The sequence below is a fragment of the Jatropha curcas genome, chromosome 6 (genome assembly GCF_041381405.1).
Source record: "Jatropha curcas cultivar XTBG-Jc1 chromosome 6, XTBG_Jcur_1.0, whole genome shotgun sequence".
In the NCBI taxonomy this organism is placed as follows: domain Eukaryota; kingdom Viridiplantae; phylum Streptophyta; class Magnoliopsida; order Malpighiales; family Euphorbiaceae; genus Jatropha; species Jatropha curcas.
The window spans coordinates 5,190,826-5,211,481 of record NC_143156.1 but is presented as its reverse complement, the minus strand read 5'-3'; the positions used below and the strand labels follow the sequence as shown (position 1 = coordinate 5,211,481).

Below are 20,656 nucleotides of genomic sequence, written 5' to 3'. Positions count from 1 at the left end.
TGTAATGGAGCTCGAACTGTGAAATGTTAAAGATGATAAATTGGGCCGAAATATAATAAAGTTTTGAGGTATATTTTTTTTATATATTAATATAGGCTGAATGTTTGAAATACATATTGAGATAAGAGATTTTAGTGATTCAGGCTTACTACGGGCCTCGGGGGTCTTAAGCTTACCTGGATCCTAGTGCCGGTCCGGCCCATGGAAACGGGTCGTGACAAATATAAAATCGAGTTTAAAGTTCATGGTGCTATAAAGTTCGTTTTTAAACTCCAGGGATTAAATTATGTATTCAGCCTTACAACTTTGCGTGTATATTTGAATATTTGTGAATGATATATTTAATGTATGATTATGATGCATATAATTTTACTTTTTTGTCAGAAAAATGATTTGAGTATATAATTTAATTCTAATTTTGGTTTATGTCTTTTTTTTTTTTTTTTTTTTTTCTAGATAGAAGGAAGAAAAGAACATAAAGCTAACAGAATTTACGGTGTCCAATCCCCACATATATCACGAAGGAGTAATTTGGGCTATCATTTTTATGTACAAGAGAAAGAGATAAAAGAGAAGTTAATAAATATAATATAATATATTGCTTCTTATTATCTTATGAAACTAAATTTGAACTTAGTAAGAAATTATCGGAAAATCTTAATTTTTACAAATTATTCAAATTTATATCCATTTAATAGTTCATAAAATATGATTCGTTCTTGTTCGCAAAATCAAATCATAGTTTTTTTTTTTTTTTAAATTTAGACCGTCCAATTGAATTAATCATGAATTAAACTATAGGTTGATCCGCTCTGATTTTATTCTAAAAATCCCTATAACCAACATTAACAATGGTAAACGGTCCCCCGATCTCAAGTGTCACTGATTAAATCAGTTATCTTTAATTCAACTATTAAACTCATGATTCTCGTACCAAACCTCATAAATACAAATTAATATAATCAATTCGTCAAAGTCAATGGTGGCGGCTATGGTTTCTATAAATTACCCAGATCGATTTCTAACTATGGATGAATTAGAAACACTTCTAGTACCTTTATCTTCCTCTTCAAAGCAAGAAAAAAGAAAAAAAAAAAAATGGAAATGCAAACCCATTTACAACCAAACATTCAGCAAAATGTGTCTCGTTTTGTACCCAATTTCCCTCCTACTCTGTGGGATATAATTGCTTTGAGGGCTTTTTTCTTTCTTTTCTTCTTCTACTCTACTTTTTTTTTTTTTCCTTTTTTTCTTCTTTCTTTCCTTCATCTTCTTCTTCTTTTACTTCTTTGTACTTTTTTTTATTATTTTTCTTTATTTAGTTTAGCTATTAAAGTTTAATTAATATAATTTTTTATTATTTTTCTTTATTTAATTTACCTATTAATTAATTTAAAAATCAATAATAAAAACAGTGACAAAATACCAATAAATTTCCGATAAAATCAATTTATTTTATAAAATATGCATTAAAGTCAACAACAAAATAACAATAAATTATCAATAAGAAATTTTCATAATTAAATTATCGATGAAATACCGACAAAAAAAAAATGATAAAATACCAATAAAATAGCTGCAGATAATTTTACCAATAGAACTTGTCTAATTTATACAACGACATTAGCAATAAACAAAAAAAAAAAAATAAAAAATTCAGAGACAAAATTGTTGCTAATTTACCGATAAAAAAAATTTTGTCGCTACTTTTTTAGCGACAAGGGTATATCAATAAAAACTTTTTATTGCTATTTTGTCAGTAATACTAAATTGGCGACAAAATAAGGAATTAACCATAAAATTTTCTTATGGCAATTCCCTTTTTTCTTATAGTGCTATATGTATTAATTTCAGTACTTAAAATTGTTTAGTCAACTTTTGTGTTTTTTTTTTTTTTTTTTTTTTTTTTTTTTTTGATGAAAGGAAAAAATCACTTTGCATTAACTTGAAACATAGAAGGCTAACAAACATTCTGGGATATAATCTCAAATTTTGAGATGAACATAAGAGTAAGAAGCCCTAACTAGAGTATGAGCTCCCACATTAGCAACTTGTATATTTATATTTTCAACATTAGGCCAAATATATAAATTTCAATATTTGTTTTGTGGTGACATGAGAAAAGAAAATTATTTTCTTGCTAAATAGAATAAAAAGTTTTAGTTATTTGCTTATATTGTGCTCAATATGTTCATAATTCCTTGAAACTAATGGCTTTTTTCCTTTCACTACCTATTAATTGTTTACGTGAATTACTATATAGAAGGATATTGTGGAAAATTGCATTGTTAAGGACTAATGTGTTTAATATTTGGATTTATAATTGGTTGGGCGTATGATTAACATAAAATAGCCTAAGTCATGTTGGTTAGTTTACCCTCCCTATTATATGTCATTTACTTAGGTGTATTTACACATATCTTAATGGGGACACTCCAAAAAGAAAGTGGAACTATAATTTTAGAACGGAAGAAGTATTATCTTCTAAAATGAAATTATTTAATTAAAAGCCAGTTGAAAGGGAGGAAGCAAGGAAAGAAGAAACTCAAAGAAAACAAAACCAAAGAAAAGTAATCAATTGATTTAAGTTCATCATGAGTAGGGCAATGAATTCATTGGAGAATGAATAATTGGAAATTAATAATAGACATATAGAAATGGGTTTGGTTTTGTTTGGGTGTGCGTGATGGGTCTAAAGAATATATAGAGGATTATGATCTGCTGCAAGATAAATATAAAAATAAAGATAAAGATAAAGATATACATTAAAAAGGAAAAATAAGGGATGACTTGTCCTTTTCATACTGATCTGATCATTACCAAATTGAAATAAGAAGAGCAATCACAAGCATTATTATTATTTATTTGTATCAGCTTAGCTTAGCCTCTATCGTCATATCATACCCAGAGATTTTAGTTTCATCTATCGAGAGAGAGAGAGAGAGAGAGAGAGATTCATATGCTGTAATGGAAATGCAAACCCATTTACAACCAAAAGCTGAGCAAAATGTGTCTCGTTTTGTGCCTAATTTCCCTCCTACTTTGTGGGGATATAATAGCTTTGCTTCCTTCTCCTTTGCAGATTTTGTAACCACCTCTTCAACTGTTTATTATTTCCTATTATGCTTTTAAAGTATCCTATTAGCCAAAAAAAAAAAAAAAAAAAAAAAATCGAATATTTTTGAAAAATTAATAGTTCGTTGTATTTTTAATTTTAACTTTAGGCAATATATACAAATTGCATTATTTGTTTTGTGTTGACACAAGAAGAGAGAAGAAAAGAAAATTATATTCTTGCTAAATAGCATAAAAAAGTTTTAATTATTTGCTTATGTTGTGCTCAATATGCAAAATTCAAGATATTAAATTGAATATCTTTGCTTGAACAGGAATATGAGTCATACACTAAAAAGGTAGAGTCGCTTAAGGAAGAGGTAAGAGACATGTTAATGGATGCAACGAAGAATCTAATACAAAATGTGAAACTTATCAATATGTTATGTCGTCTTGGTGTATCGTATCATTTTGAGATGGAGATTGAAGACCGGTTAAGTCATATTTTTCATATTGTTTACAATTTTCTTGATGATACTGACTGTGATCTCTATAATATAGCACTTCTCTTTCGAGCTTTAAGACAACATGGATATAAGATGTTAAGTGTCTATTTATGTTAAAATTTTAGCTATTACATGTATAAGTAGGGGTGGCAAAATCTGGTTTTTGAAACCGGATTTGCTGATTCAAAACTAGTTGGAATCAAAATTGGACAAAACCAGAACCGTAACTTGGGGTTGCGATTCAGTTCTAGTTCTAAGTTTTTTAGAACCATGAACTAACGGTTCCAACATCCGGGCATAATCAAAGGTTTTGACAATCGGTTAGAACCAATGGTTTCAACGATTAAAACCCTCGGCAGTTCCAAAAAAAAAAAAAAATGAATTTTGATTTATAATGGCAACTGGTGGTTCGACTACTAACCTTTCTAACAACTATAAACGGTTATATAAAACTACTTTTAAGGGATTTATGCAAGTTAGATTTTTTTGGATTTATTATAAATACTTCATTATTCATTCATCCTCATACTAAATTATTTCTTTCTAAGCTCTCCAATTCATAATTACTGTCAAAATTATTATCAAATAATTTTCCAAACCCTAATTATTCTCCTTGAAATCGTCCAAATTATTCTCAAATAATATCTCTAATCTCTAATTAGTCTCCCTAATTTTTTTACTTAATTTTTTCAAGTTATATATTATTATTCTATAATGCTAAGCAGAGGAAATTCAAGCCCTTTTTCCTTTGAAAAAAATTAAGTTCAAACCCTTTTTTTTATTTCTTCTTAAATTTATTGTGAAAAATTAAAATTAAAATTTTGAATAAAAAAATGTTTCCTAATTCTTTGATTTTAAAATTATGTGAACGCCAGAAAACCAGTCATGTAACTGTTGATTTTGAAACCATTAACTACCAAAACCGGAACTAGAATCATAATCGGTCGGTTCTAATTTGGAACCATCAACTTCCAGTTCGATTTGATTCCACATTATCTAGAACCAGAACCATCATTGTTTTTGAAACTGGAACTCAGGTTTCAGAACCATGGCTACCCCTACGTATAAGCTTTGATATTAATTATTATGCTAAAATAAAGTCGATTTCGAAACAGGATTAATGGATTATTAATTTAATTATGAACTAGATGTGTTCAACAAATTCAAGGACAAGGATGGAAATTTCCAGAAAGCTATCAGTTATAATGTGAAGGGCATTCTCAGCTTATATGAAGCAAGTTTTGTAAGTGTGCACGGAGAAGATATTCTGGATGAAGCTCTCGCTTTCACAAAGCCAATCTTGGAGTCATCACTAGCTATGCAATCAATTCCTCATCATCTTGCTCAACATATAAGAAATGCTCTCATCTTGTCCTTTCACAAAGGAGTACCAAGAGTTGAGGCCAGGCAATACATCTCTGTTTACGAGGAAGATGAGTCTCGAAATGAAACCCTACTTGAGTTTGCAAAATTAGATTTCAATCGAGTACAATTACTACACAGACAAGAGCTTGGTGAACTAGTAAGGTAAATTTTATTTGTAAAGCAATTAATTTGACTATACGAACTTAAAACTATCCATCTGCATATTCTTAAAGAATGCGAGGATACTAATAGTGTAGCAACACGAATCAATTGCGTAGCTACATGCAGTGCAGGAATTTCATTGTTGCTTTAGCCACTTTGTCCTTCGTTGATTTATCGGTTCAAAAGTTTGCCCTTATATTTGAATTCCGTATTCGCCTCTAAATATAGTTGGCTTGTTTGCAATATTTTCAGGTGGTGGAAAGATTCCAATCTTGCAGAGAAGCTTCCCTATGCAAGAGACAGAATCGTAGAGCTCTATTTCTGGGCATGTTCAATACAGTCCGAGCCTCATTTCGCTCTTTTAAGGTTAATGGTAACCAAATATCTGACAATGGTATCATTATCAGATGACACATATGATACATAAGCTACAATGGAAGAAATAATTGCCTTTTCCGATGCATTTGAGAGGTTTGCTATTTCCGATGTAATTACAAGAAATAATTAAACTTGGGATTCCTATTGGTGGATTTTATTTTATTTTTATTTCTTTTAATATTCAGGTGCAACATTAGTGCAATTGATCAACTCCCAGATTACATGAAAGATCTTTACAAGACCTTTTTGGATCTTTTTGAGGAAACAAGTAATATTGTGTGCAAAGAAGGAAGGTCCTATTGTGCGTATTATGCAAAGGAGGCAGTAAGATTTGTTTAGGCTTTGTTTTAATTAATTAGTTATTGAAATTTTAAAACTAATATGTTACATCTTTGTTGATAGATAGCCTGATCTTTATAATTTTTTAACTATTTTAATTAGTTTAAAGAATTATTGAGAGCCTACCGGATGGAGACAAAATGGCCTAATGATGGATATGTGCCAACGAGTATTTGCACAATGGTGCAACCTCAAGCAGCTATGGAGTAGTTGCAGCAGTATGTTTCGTTGGGATGGGAAAATTTGCAGGCATCAAGGAATATGAGTGGCTAAAAGCTAACCCACAAATTGCTAATGCTGTCAAGATAATTGGTCGTTTGTTGAACGATATAGTATCCCATGATATACATTTTGTTAAATGCATATGCAGTATCCGATGCAACGGCAAGGCCATTAAAAGAGAAGAGGGCTCCAACCCAATCGCTATTATTATTATTTTTTTTCTAATAAATTCAATCACTTGCCCTCTCTATATTTTTACTTAAGGTTTGACCTTTAATGTATATACTGTTAGCTTCGTTCCTGATCCAAATAGGTTTGTATTTCTTATATAATTTCTAATTGCTTGTGTATTTATTATTTGAAGGATGAGCAAAAGAGGGGAGATTGTGCTTCAAGTGTAGAGTGTTACAAAAAGGAATATGGTGTTACAGAAGAAGTGGCAGTTGAAGAGATATTGGAAATTTGTGTAAATGCATGGAAAGACATTAATGAAGAATGCATGAGACCAAATTCTACTCCAAGGCCTATCCTTGAATGTCTCGTCAACATGGCTCGCGTTTCAGAGGTTGTTTATAGGTTTGACGATGGATATACTAACCCATTAAGTCTAAAAGACAAAGTTATTTCACTCTTTCTTGAATCACTTGCCCTGTCAAAATGAGAAGTTGAAACCCGCTTTTTAAATTTTAATATATATGTATTTTTCCATTTGCATTCATATGATGCACTCAATAATTGTGTAATGCTTTGAGCTCTATTTCTTCTATTAGGCTTGTTAAAATTGTGTATTATAAATAATTGAATGGGATTACAATTTCAAATCCTGATATCTTGAGTGTTTTATGAATTACAAAAATTTAAGTAACATGAAATATTGTATCATAGTAATTGAGATAAAATAGGCCCAAATCTGTAGAATTGATAAATTCCATCATATAGTTTAAATTCCATCATTTTGGAAGAGACAGAAATGCCACCTCAGAGATGGGATTCTCATAACTCCATAATTTTTTTTTATGAATAATAGAATTTAAATCATTTAATCCTTTTTCCATAAATTCTATTTCCACATATTTAAGATATACTCATCTAACATTGTAATTTATATATGGTGTTTATGAAAAGAATTTCATGTTAGCATCCGATATCATGTACCTAAACATAACATTAGGCAGAAAGTGACTAATAATATTTTATAATTTTATTAAAATTTTTATTTAACATTTTAAAATAAAAATTAATAGTGATCAAGGAAACAAGTAATATTGTGAGCAAGGAGGCAGTAATTTTTGTTTAGGCTTTGATTTAACTAATTTCCACAACCAATTAAATTTTAGTAATATTTAATATTTTGGCTATATATATTTTCAATTTTTTAATTAGGTTAAAAAATTGCTGAGAGCCTACTGTATGGAGTCACAATGGTTTAATGATGGCTGTGTGCCAATACTTGGTGAGCATTTCTCACTGCCACTGGTGCAACCTCAAGCAGCTATAGAGTTGTTATAATAGTTTCGGTTTGATCTGGGGATTATGAGTTTAAGGTTGAACCGAAATAAAACTGGAATTTGGTAGAATTGAGTTTATATAATTATTTTGAATGAAATATTGATTTTGAAATTTATGCCATAATGACTTGTTAGAATTATATTTAAAATTTTGGGCTTTAATCCTTTTTACAGGACAAAATATATAATAATGAGTTAGATAAGGATAAGCCTACATGAGAAGTGAGAACTATTGCTTGACAAGATTTGTTAATCAATATGTGAATTGTGGTTTCTTAAGAAAACCGTTTAATTTGTATAATTTGTAATAAATTATCGAATAAATTGAACTTTTATTCGTAATAATTTGAATTTTTTAATTAATATTCGTGGACGAAATTATGGATGAAGGGAGTAATTTAATAATCGTTTTTTTAATTAAATACAACTTGTTAGTATTAAATTGGAAGGTGAGACGATATGGACTCGGGCTTATGACAAAAAGATAAAATCAAGTAATGTTATTATTATTATTATTATTATTATTTTGAACAAACAAGTAATGTTAAGTTGGTGATTGGGAGTTGGTATTGTCTTATGTTTATGGATGCATGTAAATGGTTTGTATGTGGAATCATTAACTCGGTCTAAATAAGTATTTTTCTGGTTTATAATTGTAACTTGTAATATTAGGTTAATAATTTATCTTAAATATTTGTAGAGTCTTTCTTTAATCTTGATTATGGTGAAGTTGCAAGATTAACAATAGTGACATGTTGTTTTTAGTATATATCTAAACCAAAGTTCAAGAATGTTCATTAGATAGAGTTGAAGATTTCTAAGTCAATGGTGGTGGGCAATGGTTTCTATAAATTAATGTAGTACATCAGAAACACTTGCATTACCTCTCCCTAATTTATTCAACAAATCCAATTCTTTGAAAGTTTTTGATACCTAGATGAGTAACTTAAGATATTTGCGAGAATTTAAAAAAAAAAAAATGATATAAATCACCAAGATAGAAACAATGTAAAGGGACATCACACCCTTTTGTCTTTTTTTTTTTTTATTTTTATTTTTATTTTTATTTTATTTTATTTTATTTTTTATTTTTTATCAAAATAATTAATTAAACAGCTTGAAAACTTAAACGTTTCTTATTTTATTTCTCTTAAGCTCATCTTATTACCTAATCAATTAGGAGTATAATATTTTTATTTATTTATTAGGAGGCTTAATAGCTGAAATAACACGAACCCTTGTGGTCGAGAGGACTTGAAACTCGAGAACTCTCACTCCTCACATTATTAAAGACCAACCAGACCATTAAATGATTGGGTATGAGTATCATATTTAGTGGTCCAATCCATTATTTTTAATGTGATCATTTTGTCAACAGTGGTGGGCTATGGTTTCTATAAATTAGCTAGATTGATTTCTAACCATAGATGAATCAGAAACACTTGTAGTACATTTATCTTCCTCTTCAAAAGAAAAACAAGGAAATGCAAACCCATTTACAACCTAAAGCTGAGCAAAATGTGTGTCGTTCTGTGCCTAATTTCCCTCCTACCTTGTGGGGATATAATAGCTTTGCTTCCTTCTCCTTTCCAAATTCGGTAACTCTCTCTTTAGCTTTGATGAGATTCTTAATTTTTTTACTGTTTATTATTTCCTATTATGCTTTTAAGATATCCTAATAGCCAAAAAATGTAATTATATTTTTAATTTTAACTTTAGGCCATATATACAAATTTCACTATTTGATTTGTGATGATACGAGAAAAAAAGAATTATTTTTCTTGCCAAATAGCATAAAAAGTTTTAATTATTTGCTTATATTTTGCTCAATACATTAAATTCAACATCTTAAATGGAATACTTTCCTTGCACAGGAATATGAATTATACACTAAAAAGGTAGAGTCGCTTAAAGAAAAGATAATACGCATATTAATGGATTCTGTGAAGAATCTAATCCAAAATATTGAACTTATCAGTACGTTATGTCGCCTTGGCGTATCGTATCATTTTGAGATGGAGATTGAAGAGCAGTTAAGTCATGCTTTTAATGTTGTTTCCAATTTTCTTGATGATAATGACTGTGATCTCTACAATATAGCACTTATTTTTCGAGTTTTAAGACAACATGGATACAAAATGTCGTGCGGTAAGTGTCTGCTTCTGCTTATGACAGTAATTATTATGCTAAAGTAATTTAGTCTATTTCTAAACAGAATTAATGGATTATTAATTTCAATTATGAATTAGATGTGTTCAACAAATTCAAAGACAAGGATGGAAAATTCAAGAAAGCTATAAGTAATGATGTGAAGGGCATTCTTAGCTTATATGAAGCAAGTTTTGTAAGTGTGCACGGAGAAGATATTCTAGATGAAGCTCTTGCTTTCACAAAGCCAATCTTGGAGTCATCACTAGCTATGCAATCAATTCCTCATCATCTTGCACAATATATAAGGAATGCTCTCATCTTGCCCTTTCACAAAGGAGTGCCAAGAGTTGAGGCCAGGCAATACATCTCTTTTTACGAAGAAGATGAGTCTCGAAATGAAACCCTACTTGAGTTTGCTAAATTAGATTTTAATCGAGTACAATTACTACACAAGCAAGAGCTTGGTGAACTAGTAAGGTAAACTCTGTTCGTAATATGATATGATAAATTAATTTGACTACATCTATCTTGCATTTTGTCAAGACTCTATTCAGTAATATCTTTTAACGTAATATATAATGTTTTGAACTTAGTTAAAATATTATTCTTTTTATTTAAGGTAGCAAATGAAGTAATGTTTGTACTATTTTATAGAGTTTGAAGAAGTGGATTATGAAATATTAATCCCTCCAACATTTAATGAAAAATTAATAAAATAACTACTAGGTCAATCAATACTTATTAAAACAATTAATTTTACCTTACAAGAATTTCACTGCTTTAACCACTTTAACCACTTGATTTATACGTCCAAACTTTTATCCCTTTATATTTAAATCCTGACATTGTCTTTGAATATGCTTGGCTTGTTTGCATTATGTTTAGGTGGTGGAAAGATTCCAATCTTCCAGGAAAATTGCCCTATGCAAGAGACAGAATTGTAGAGCTCTATTTCTGGGCATGTTCAATCCATTTCGAGCCTCATTTTGCTCTTCTAAGGTTGATGGTGACCAAATATGTATCAATGATATCACTGTCAGATGACACATACGATGCATATGCTTCAATGGAAGAAATCAATGCTTTTACAGATGCATTTGAGAGGTTTACAATCCCTTCTAATTACTGTCTTTCACATAATTATTTATGTCAAAACAAGTAGAGTTACTAGATATAAAATTATATAATATTCAGGTGCAATATTGGTGCCATTGATCAACTGCCAGATTACATGAAAGATTTCTATAAGGCCGTTTTGGATCTTTTTGAGGAAACAAGTAACATTGGGAGCAAGGAAGGAAGGTCCTATTGTGCCTACTATACAAGGGAGGAAGTAAGATTTGTTTAGGCTTTGATTTAATTAATTAATTAATTTCTTACTCTTTCCACAATTAATTATGGCTGATATAATTATTTTAATTAGTTTAAAGAATTGTTGAGAGCCTACCGTATGGAGGCACAATGGTTTAATGATGGTTATGTGCCAACATTTGGTGAGTATTTACCCAATGGTGCAACCTCAAGCAGCTACGGAGCACTTGCAGCAGCAAGTTTCATTGGAATGGAAAAGTTCGCAGGGTGTGAGGAATATGAATGGCTAAAAGCCAACCCAAAAATTGCTAATGCTAGCAAAATAATTGGTCGTTTGTTGAACGATGTAGTGTCCCATAAGGTATATTCTCATACTATACATTTTGTTGAATGACAGAATATATTGGGCAAAATTAGTTATTTTAGTAACAGGTAATTGTTTGAGTTGTTTCTCATAAAACACTAAAAGCTAAACGTTACAGGAATTAATATTTTATAAAAGTTAATTCAAACGTTATGTTACCGAACAATAAAAAAAATAGCCTTAAAAAAATTGTTGACAAGCACAACCATAACATAATATCTCATGCAATGGCAAAGCCAATAAAAATAGAAGAATTTCGAATAGAATACTTCTGTTTTTGTTTTCCTAATAACTTCAATCGCTTGCCCTCTTTAAATTTTTGCTTAAAGTTTTACTTTCAATTTAAATTGTTGGCTTTGCCCCTGGTCCAAATAGGTTTGTATATTTACATAATCTCTAATTGCTTGTGTATTTATCATTTGAAGGATGAGCAAAAGAGGGGAGACTGTGCTTCAAGTGTAGAGTGTTACACAAAAGAATATGGTGTTACAGAAGAAAAAGCAGTTGAAGAAATCTTGAAAATATGTGGAAATGCATGGAAAGATATTAACGAAGAATGCATGAGACCAACTTCTGTTTCAAGGCCTATCCTTGAATGTCTGCTCAACCTTGGTCGCGTTTCAGAGCTTGTTTATAAGTTTGATGATGCATATACTAATCCATCAAGTCTCAAAGACAAAGTCATCTCACTCTATCTTGAGCCACTTGCCCTGTCAAAATGAGAAGTTGAAACCCGCTTTTTAAATTTTAATATATATGTATTTTTCCATTTTCATGCATATGATGCACTCAATAATTGTGTAATGGTTTGAGCTCTATTTCTTCTATTAGGCTTGTTAAAATTATGTATTATAAATAATTGAATGGGATTATGATTTCAAATCCTGATATCTTGAGTGTTTTATGAATTACAAAAATTTAAGTAACATGAAATATTGTATCATACTTAATCAATTAAATAAAAAAAATTTGTTGTTTGAAGTGTGCTTGTAGTTTTTTTCTTTTTAATAGCGTTTAGCTGTTTGAGTGAAAACGCTGAAATTAAACCTCATAGGGGCTAACGTTCTACAAAACATTATACTAACCTCTAAAAACTAGTTTAAAAACTATGCTACCGAATACTATAAAAAGTAGCGTTTAACATTTTGACAGATCAAGATGCTATAAGCTACTTAAAAAGTTATTGCCAAATATGGTCATAATAAATTTAGAATTTTGATATTGTTTGGATTAATGGAATTTGGATTTGAAATATAAATAATTTATGTATTTGCCAAATTCCTTCATTTGATTGAGAAAAAATAAAAGCCAAAATGTATAGAATTGATAAACTTCATCATATGGCCTAAATTCCATGATTTTGGATGATACAAGATCTCACTTTATTTAGAGGTGAGATTATTACATCAACATTTTGCATATAAAAGACCAAAAACTTAAAAATTGTTATTACAAGCATGATGATATATGAGATTATTACAAAAATAAAAAATAAAACTAATGGTAATATAAAATTGAGTTTAAAGTTCATGTTGCAATAAAGTTTTTTCATTAAACTTCAGGGATTAAATTATGTATTCAGCCTTATAACTTTACGTGTATATTTGAATATTTGTGAATGATATATTTAATGTATGATTATGATGCATATAATTTTACTTTGTTGTCAGAAAAATGATTTGAGTATATAATTTTGATTCTAATTTTGGATTATATCTTTTTTTCTTGATAAAAGGAAGAAAAGAACGTAAAGCTATCAGAATTTAGGGTGTCCATTCCCCACATATATCATGAAGGAGTAATTAGGGCTATCATTTTTTATGTACAAGAGAAAGAGATAAAAGAGAAGTTAATAAACATAATATATTGCTTCTTATTATCTTATGAAACTAAATTTGAACTTAGTAAAAAATTATTGGAAAATCTTAATTTTCACGAATTATTCAAATCTGTATCCATTTAACGGTTCATAAAATATGATACGTTCTTGTTCACAAAATCAAACCATAGTTTTTTTTTATTTGGACCGTCCAATTGAATTAATCATGAATTAATCTATAGGCTGATCCGTTCTGAATTTATTCTCAGAATCCCTCTAATCAACATTAGTAATGATAAACTGCTCCCTCAATCTTAGTTGTCACTGATTAAATCCGTTATCTTTAATTCAACTATTAAACTCATGATTCTCATGCCAAACCTCATAAATACAAATTAATATAATCAATTTGTCAAAGTCAATGGTTGTGGCTATGGTTTCTATAAATTACCCAGATTGATTTCTAACTATGGATGAATTAGAAACACTTGTAGTACCTTTATCTTCCTCTTCAAAGCGAGAAAAAAGAAAAAAAAAAAAAAAGAAAAACGGAAATGCAAACCCATTTACAACCAAACATTCAGCAAAATGTGTTTCGTTTTGTGGGGATATAATAGCTTTGAGGGCTTCTTTCTTTCTTTTCTTCTAATACTCTACTTTTGTCTTTTCCTTTTTTTTTCTTCTTTCTTTCTTTCCTTCATCATCTTCTTGTTTTACTTCTTTGTGCTTTTTTTTTTATTATTTTCTTTATTTAGTTTAGCTATTAAAATTTAATTAATATAATTTTTTATTATTTTTCTTTATTTAATTTAGCTATTAATTAAGTTAATTAATATAATTATTAAAATAAAATTAGTTTATTAATTTAAAAATCAATAATAAAAACTATGACAAAATACCAATAAAATACCAATAAAATCAATTTATTTTACAAAATATGCATAAAGTCAACGACAAAATAAGAATAAATTTTCAATAAGAAATTTTCATAATTAATTTAACGATAAAATACTAATAAAACAACAACAAAATTAACGATAAAATACCAATAAAATAACGAGAAATAATTTTACTGATAAAACTTATCTATGTTTACAACGACATTAACAACAAAAGAAAATTAAATTCAACAACAAAATTGTTGCTGATTTACCGATAAAAATTCTTTTGTTGCTACTTTTTTAGCGACAAGGGTTTACCAATAAAATTTTTTGATGGCAATTTAAAATTGTTTAGTCAACTTTTGTTTTTTTTTTTTTTCTGAAGGAAAAAATCACTTTGCATTAACTTGAATCATATTATTTTCAGCTTTTATTGAAAATGAGTTTTTAACATTTTGCATTTCTATAATCATTTCATCAACATAGAAAAAGCTTTTACCTCCAAGATGAAATTTTGAGCTGTAAAAAAACTGTCTCTAATCGGATTTGGTTAGCTCGGTAACAAACTGACGCGCATCTCTGTTTAGATTCAGGTAAAGTTGTTCTATTCCTTGACTTTTGCTATGCCTAGGATTCCTGGGACAGGGATTCAGTGCGGCTAGCGCAAAGCACTATCTCACCAACTGGCAGAAGTAAATAATTTTTTCTTGAAGTAACTGAAATAACACTGTAAGGACAATGCATTAAATTATACTTTTTACTCGTGAATTGATTGAAAAACAATTAAATAATATCTTTATAAGGACAATGCATTAAAGTATCATATTATTTTAAAGGGATATTGAGATATTAACTTAGTTATTTTTTCTACTCATCGAACCTTCAATGAATAGAAATAACACTCGGAACTATACAATAAGACTCGGACATGATATCTTTCATTCTTCACATAATTGAAAATTTTACATACAAACATTTGTAGTGTGACACAGGGATAAACCGAGACATGAATATTTTATATATACCTAAGAAGCTAATTTGTTTAAATGAGAATTTTGTAGTTCCGGAGGCAAAAATTCATATGATTTATTATAATTATAATTGCTGAGGCAGATGGTTTTATAAAATATCTGTAAATTGCAGTTGGAAATTGAAGCATTCTGGTGAGTGTTTTCTTATACCATGCCTGTTGGTTTTGTCAAAGAGTTGCTGTAAGTTAGTTCTGTGAAGATCTATCACTTACTTAGAGTAAACAATGTTTTTTTTTTTTAAAGGAAACGATGAATTATGTTTTTGTTTTTTGGAAGGGAACGATGAATTATGTTATAAGAAATGCATGATGATGCTTAATGTCACGACCCGTTTCCATAGGCCGGACCGGCACTAGGGTCCAGATAAACTTAAGGCCTCCGAGACCTAAAATAAGTCTAAACTATAAAACTTAACTGTAATAATGTCTGTTTCAAACATCCAGCCCATATTGTCATACACCATAAATCTCATAATTTCATTATTCTTTGGCCCAAAAATAATACAATATATTCATAATATGGGCTAACAGGTAATTTCATAAATGATAAATTAAACATCCCTATTAGTTTATTGATTTTATTTCTACAACTGCGCAGTTCAATATCGAACAGAATAATCGGATTTTGTAAACTCGCAATTACACTAAATATTTCCTTTTCTAGCACTGAAGTGAAGGAAACAGAGCTTTACTTAGGGTTTAGGAGAATCTACTTCCTGAAAGGTAAACAAAAGAGATGTGAGTTTATTAATGAATAATATTTATTGCACAACACATGCATTCACGCAAATGTGTAAATATACCATTGTTGTCATCCGACTAGTTATATGATCACGCAAACAGTCACGCAAATGACATAACAGCAGCAGTCATAAACATTAACACCTTCACATAATCATATCACGTGGAAATTGGTTTGTGGTGTCATCGAAACCCCCAATGAGCTGTCCTCCCACATGGCTCATCCTCTCATGACGTGTGCCCCAGGGAGCCGATCCCCCATACATAGCCGACCGGTCTAATCCTCACTTGACCAGCCCTTTCATTGTTTTTCCATTCTCTCTTTTCTTTTTCATCCCAACAGGAGGCCACCCTGTGGTTTCCATATTATCCATATCATCTCATCAGATGCACATGAGAGCATCGATCTCCCCATACCTGGTCCACGGTCAAATTCCACATTTTTCATCATTTCCAGGACCGTCCTCACAAACCCATGGTGACCTACTTCATCCCAATTCCATACAAACAAGGTACAGCAATGTCACATCACAATGAATCAAGCATTATAATTAAATGCAAACATATCAAACAATTAAATATCATGATGCAAGTTAAAGAATTCCATACAAACAAGTTAAACAATTAAATAGCATTATAAAGGATTAGTAATTAACAATATATTATAATAATTGATCCTTGAAAAATAAATAAATAGATAAACAATAATAAAATAAATTTATTTATTTATTTTAAATATATTAAGTTAAAGAATTACTCTAAATAAACCTATTAACTTAATTATTAATTATGACTAGCCTAGATTCTATCGAAATTCCGGCAAAACCTCCCCTAAAATTTGACTAAACCACAATTCTCAAAACCCATCCATCGGGCAATCAATCAAACTAAATTCTCATCCTCCTTCAACAGTCAAATCATCATTCAACCATAATTCTCAAAATTAAAACAACCCTCGATATACAATTTTATGTAGTCTTCCAACTTGATACAACACAATTATCAACCACCTTTGCTTTACATCCACATAATTAGTTCTTTAGTTAATTACCAAACGAGTAAGTCCTTTATTAATATATATAATTATAACCAATCTTTATTTCACTAACCTTAGTCAATGCATAAGTATCAACTAATAAAATCCTTGACTAGCCATAATGTAACGTCCCATTTTTCTATTGAATCGAGTCATTGCTTAGAGTCGAGTCGAGCTTATCCAAAACCCGGTTCGAGCTATTAGAGTCCAGAGTGGGGTAGAATGAGAGGTAATTGAAATCAGGAAAAGAAGTGGACTTACTTGAAGGAAATAAAAAGATCAAAGTATAAGGATTAGGACTTACTTGCACTAAAATAAAGCTTAGGTATTAAGTTGTAACATATTGACACTTGAGGGACCATTTGGTAATTTTACACCTAAAGTCATTGATATTTTTGGAGTCTACCCGAGACTTCCATTTCACTTTCCCATTTTTCATCTTTATCTTCTTCATCTCCTTCATCATCTTCATCTCCTTCATCTACTTCCTTTATCTTACTTTCCCTTGCTTTCTCCATCAATTTTCATGGGATTCAAGCATTAATTCAACTTCTATTCTATCCAAGTAAGTAAACCTTCTTGAATTTCATACTTGAATCATTTGGTGATATTTGTAGAGTATTTATAAGAGTTCTTATGTATAGGAGAGGTGAGCTCAAAGGTAGAAGAAAAAGGAAGCTAAAAAGAAGAGCTTAAGCTTTTTGGAGTGAAGGTGTACTATCTCTTTTAGTTTAATTAATTTCCTTGCATGAGAATTTGTGTGGTGTGTTGATAATGAGAAAATATGTTGTTTAATGTTGATTAAGAGAACTAGAAATGGTGAGAAAGCATGGGATGAAATGAATAAATGAAGTAGATATTGAGTTCATGCTGAAACAGGTTTTGCTGAAAAATTTACCAGTAACTTCACCTTGATTTTGACCCCATTTAACGCTGGAATTAGGAAGTGTCATAAAAGAGTTATTTGTTCCTCTATGTGTTAGCTTTACATGGGTTTTTGAATCACCCAAATCGGAGTTGTAAATTGAGAGATATGACCAAAATAGTACAGACTATGGAGGCTGAGAAACACGACGCGCGCTCGCGAATTTCATTGCGCGCTCGCGAATTTGGCCTGTAAACTCTCTGACTCTCATTTTGCACTTCTCGCGCTCACGAATTTCATTGCGCGCTCGCGAATTTGGCCTGTAAACTCACTGACCCTCATATGTGCTTCTCGCGCTCGCGACTTTGCATGGCGCGCTCGCGAATTGTGTTCTGATATTCTTTTGGACTTTATTTTCTATGCAATTGTATTCCTTTGCTCAACTTGTATGTCTCCAATCATTTTAAAACAAAAATACAACATTAGAACATGTATCAAAACAACATGCAAGCATGCAAATGATGTGAAATGAGGTTAATACTATGGTGTATGAAGTTATGAATTCTATGCAATTGTATTCCTTTGCTCACCTTGTATGCCTTCAATCATTTTAAAACAAAAAGACAACATGAACACATGTATAAACACAAAATGCAAGCATGCAAATGATGTGAAACTAACAGGACACAAGTTGCCCGCTTGGCAAGGCTATCAGCATACAGGTAAGCAGTAAGGTTTATGAAATTATGAAGCAATTAATTTCATGACACATGCATGCAAATTATGACACAAGCATGTGAAAAATAACATAACACAAGCATGCAAAATATGACATAGTTACTATGCTTTTGTTTTATTTAGTGACATACCATTAATATGCTCCATTGAGGTTAGGTAGAAACCACTTAGATAAGACTATGTCGCGACATAGAATAGCAGATCTGCGCCCCATACAGTTTGGTACTCCGGCTACAGGCCGTTGAGTGGATATGATTACATAATGGCCATAGCAGCCCAGTCATACAGTATTCATACAGTTTCATACAGTTTTTCTTATCACTTTGGTTTCACTATAACCTTATGGAGCTATACAGTTATATTGACTACAAATTACATAATCATACAGTATAATGAGCAGCAAGTACGATAATGAAAGTATCATGATATGTGTGCTTACATTCCATATGTGAGGACATGTTTATTTCTACATATGTATGGAATGAAATAAACATATGTATGTGCTTATATGTTTATTTCTACATGTTTATTCATTGAGTTTTAATGAAAGTTGCAGAATGCATACAACATAAAGAACACCAGGTAAGATCATGAAAGTATAATGCTATATATGCTTACAAGTTTATTTATTTAATTCTTAAGGAGCCATACATGTATGAGATGTTATTAATCATAACTTATATAATGTAACTAAAAGTGCATAAGGCATACAACATAATGAACAGCAAGTAAGAAAATGAAAATATACTGTTATGTATTCTTACATGTTTATTGATTTCATTCATACAACATAATGAACAGTAGGTAAGATCATGATAGTATCATGATATGTGTGATTAAAGGTTCATGTAAAGGAGTTATGAGATAATTTGAACTAAATTATTTATGTTATGCATTAGAAGTTTATTCTTTGCTATAAAGATACATTGATGTTGAAATTTACTGAATCTATGATTTTCAATGCTTTTATGAAATTTGTATTTTAAGTTAGTTGCCATCGCACTTTATTAAGTATGTGAATTATGAGCACCACTAAGTTTTATACTTAGCGCGTCGATTTTTATTACGCGTAGGTTGAAGATCGTGGTTGCTACTTGAAGACTTGAGGAGTACTTTCAAAGCAGAAGTGACTAATTTGGGAGTAGTAGATTGAGAGTTATATAATTAAGAATTATGGCATGTATAATTATTACATTTGTTAGAGCTTATGTGATTGGAAATATAAGTGAAGCATGTAATTATTTTGGTGTAAGTATTTGGAGGAAATGATTGAATATGAAATATTTTACTATAGTTGGTATGATTAGGTCATAAAGACTTGATATAGATCATGAATGCAATTAATTGCTGGATATTAAATGCTATTGAGGATTATACAGTTATGACTATATGTATATAAAGTGTTATTGTGTTATGATGATTAGTTGGAGATATTGAAAGTTTGGAGTTTAATTGGGAGTGTTTTGTATTCATATTTAGCATACAAGATGATATCAGCATGACAGAACATAAGTTCAACCAGATTGTAGCGTCTCGGCTCGGTTCATTCGGGTTAACGGGTGGACCGGGAAGGGATGTTACAATTTTTGGTATCAGAGCCTAGGTTTAGGCGGTTCTCGGACTATATGTGTATATATATGTAGGAAGTTATCTGTTTTGCAGTGAGAATAGGAGTAATTGAAGTTAAAGACATGCCATATTGGTTTGATTGGAAACAACCAGCCATTGGAGAATGGTGTCGTAGTAAGTGGAGTATATATTGAGGTTACTATTGATGATTAATGGTTAGATCCTTTTGGACCATTATTCATGGAGGATATGCTTAGAGAATAATGGATAGGGAATTCGATGTAGTGGTTCTTGGAGATGAAATATTATTGAGGTGTTAAGGATTTGTGTACTTTCGTGAGTTGATATGAGTTCTCAATGTTATAAGTATTATGAGATGTATTTTGAAACTGATTTTTATCCATAATAGTGATAGCATGAATGACTTGTAAAAATGTTTGTTCATGTTGACTCCAGAAGAAGCATAGTTTATGTTGACAGAACATAAGTTCCACCAGATTGTAGCGTCTCGGCTCGGTTCATTCGGGTTAACGGGTGGACCGGGAAGGGATGTTACACATAAAGAATCAATGTTCCAATTAGACTTCATTGTAAATAACTTATCTTATGAATAACCC

At 30.4% G+C, this 20,656-nt stretch overlaps 2 protein-coding genes and 1 pseudogene across 2 annotated transcripts in view; 2 read left to right on the top strand and 1 right to left on the bottom strand.

Moving 5' to 3' along the window:
* Nucleotides 1-20,656, bottom strand: part of LOC105636000 (Major facilitator superfamily protein) — an 83,717-nt gene that overhangs the window by 29,445 nt on the left and 33,616 nt on the right. The gene's annotated exons all lie outside the window — the stretch shown is intronic.
* On the top strand, nucleotides 2,968-6,687 carry LOC149495362 (putative terpene synthase 6; annotated as a pseudogene).
* Nucleotides 8,982-12,249, top strand: LOC105646456 (putative terpene synthase 6). The gene is made up of 7 exons (XM_089723055.1): nucleotides 8,982-9,132; nucleotides 9,409-9,682; nucleotides 9,784-10,162; nucleotides 10,571-10,789; nucleotides 10,880-11,018; nucleotides 11,109-11,357; nucleotides 11,786-12,249. The coding sequence occupies exons 1-7, from the start codon at nucleotides 9,019-9,021 to the stop codon at nucleotides 12,080-12,082; spliced, it is 1,671 nt and encodes a 556-aa protein (XP_089579181.1). The 5' UTR covers nucleotides 8,982-9,018; the 3' UTR covers nucleotides 12,083-12,249.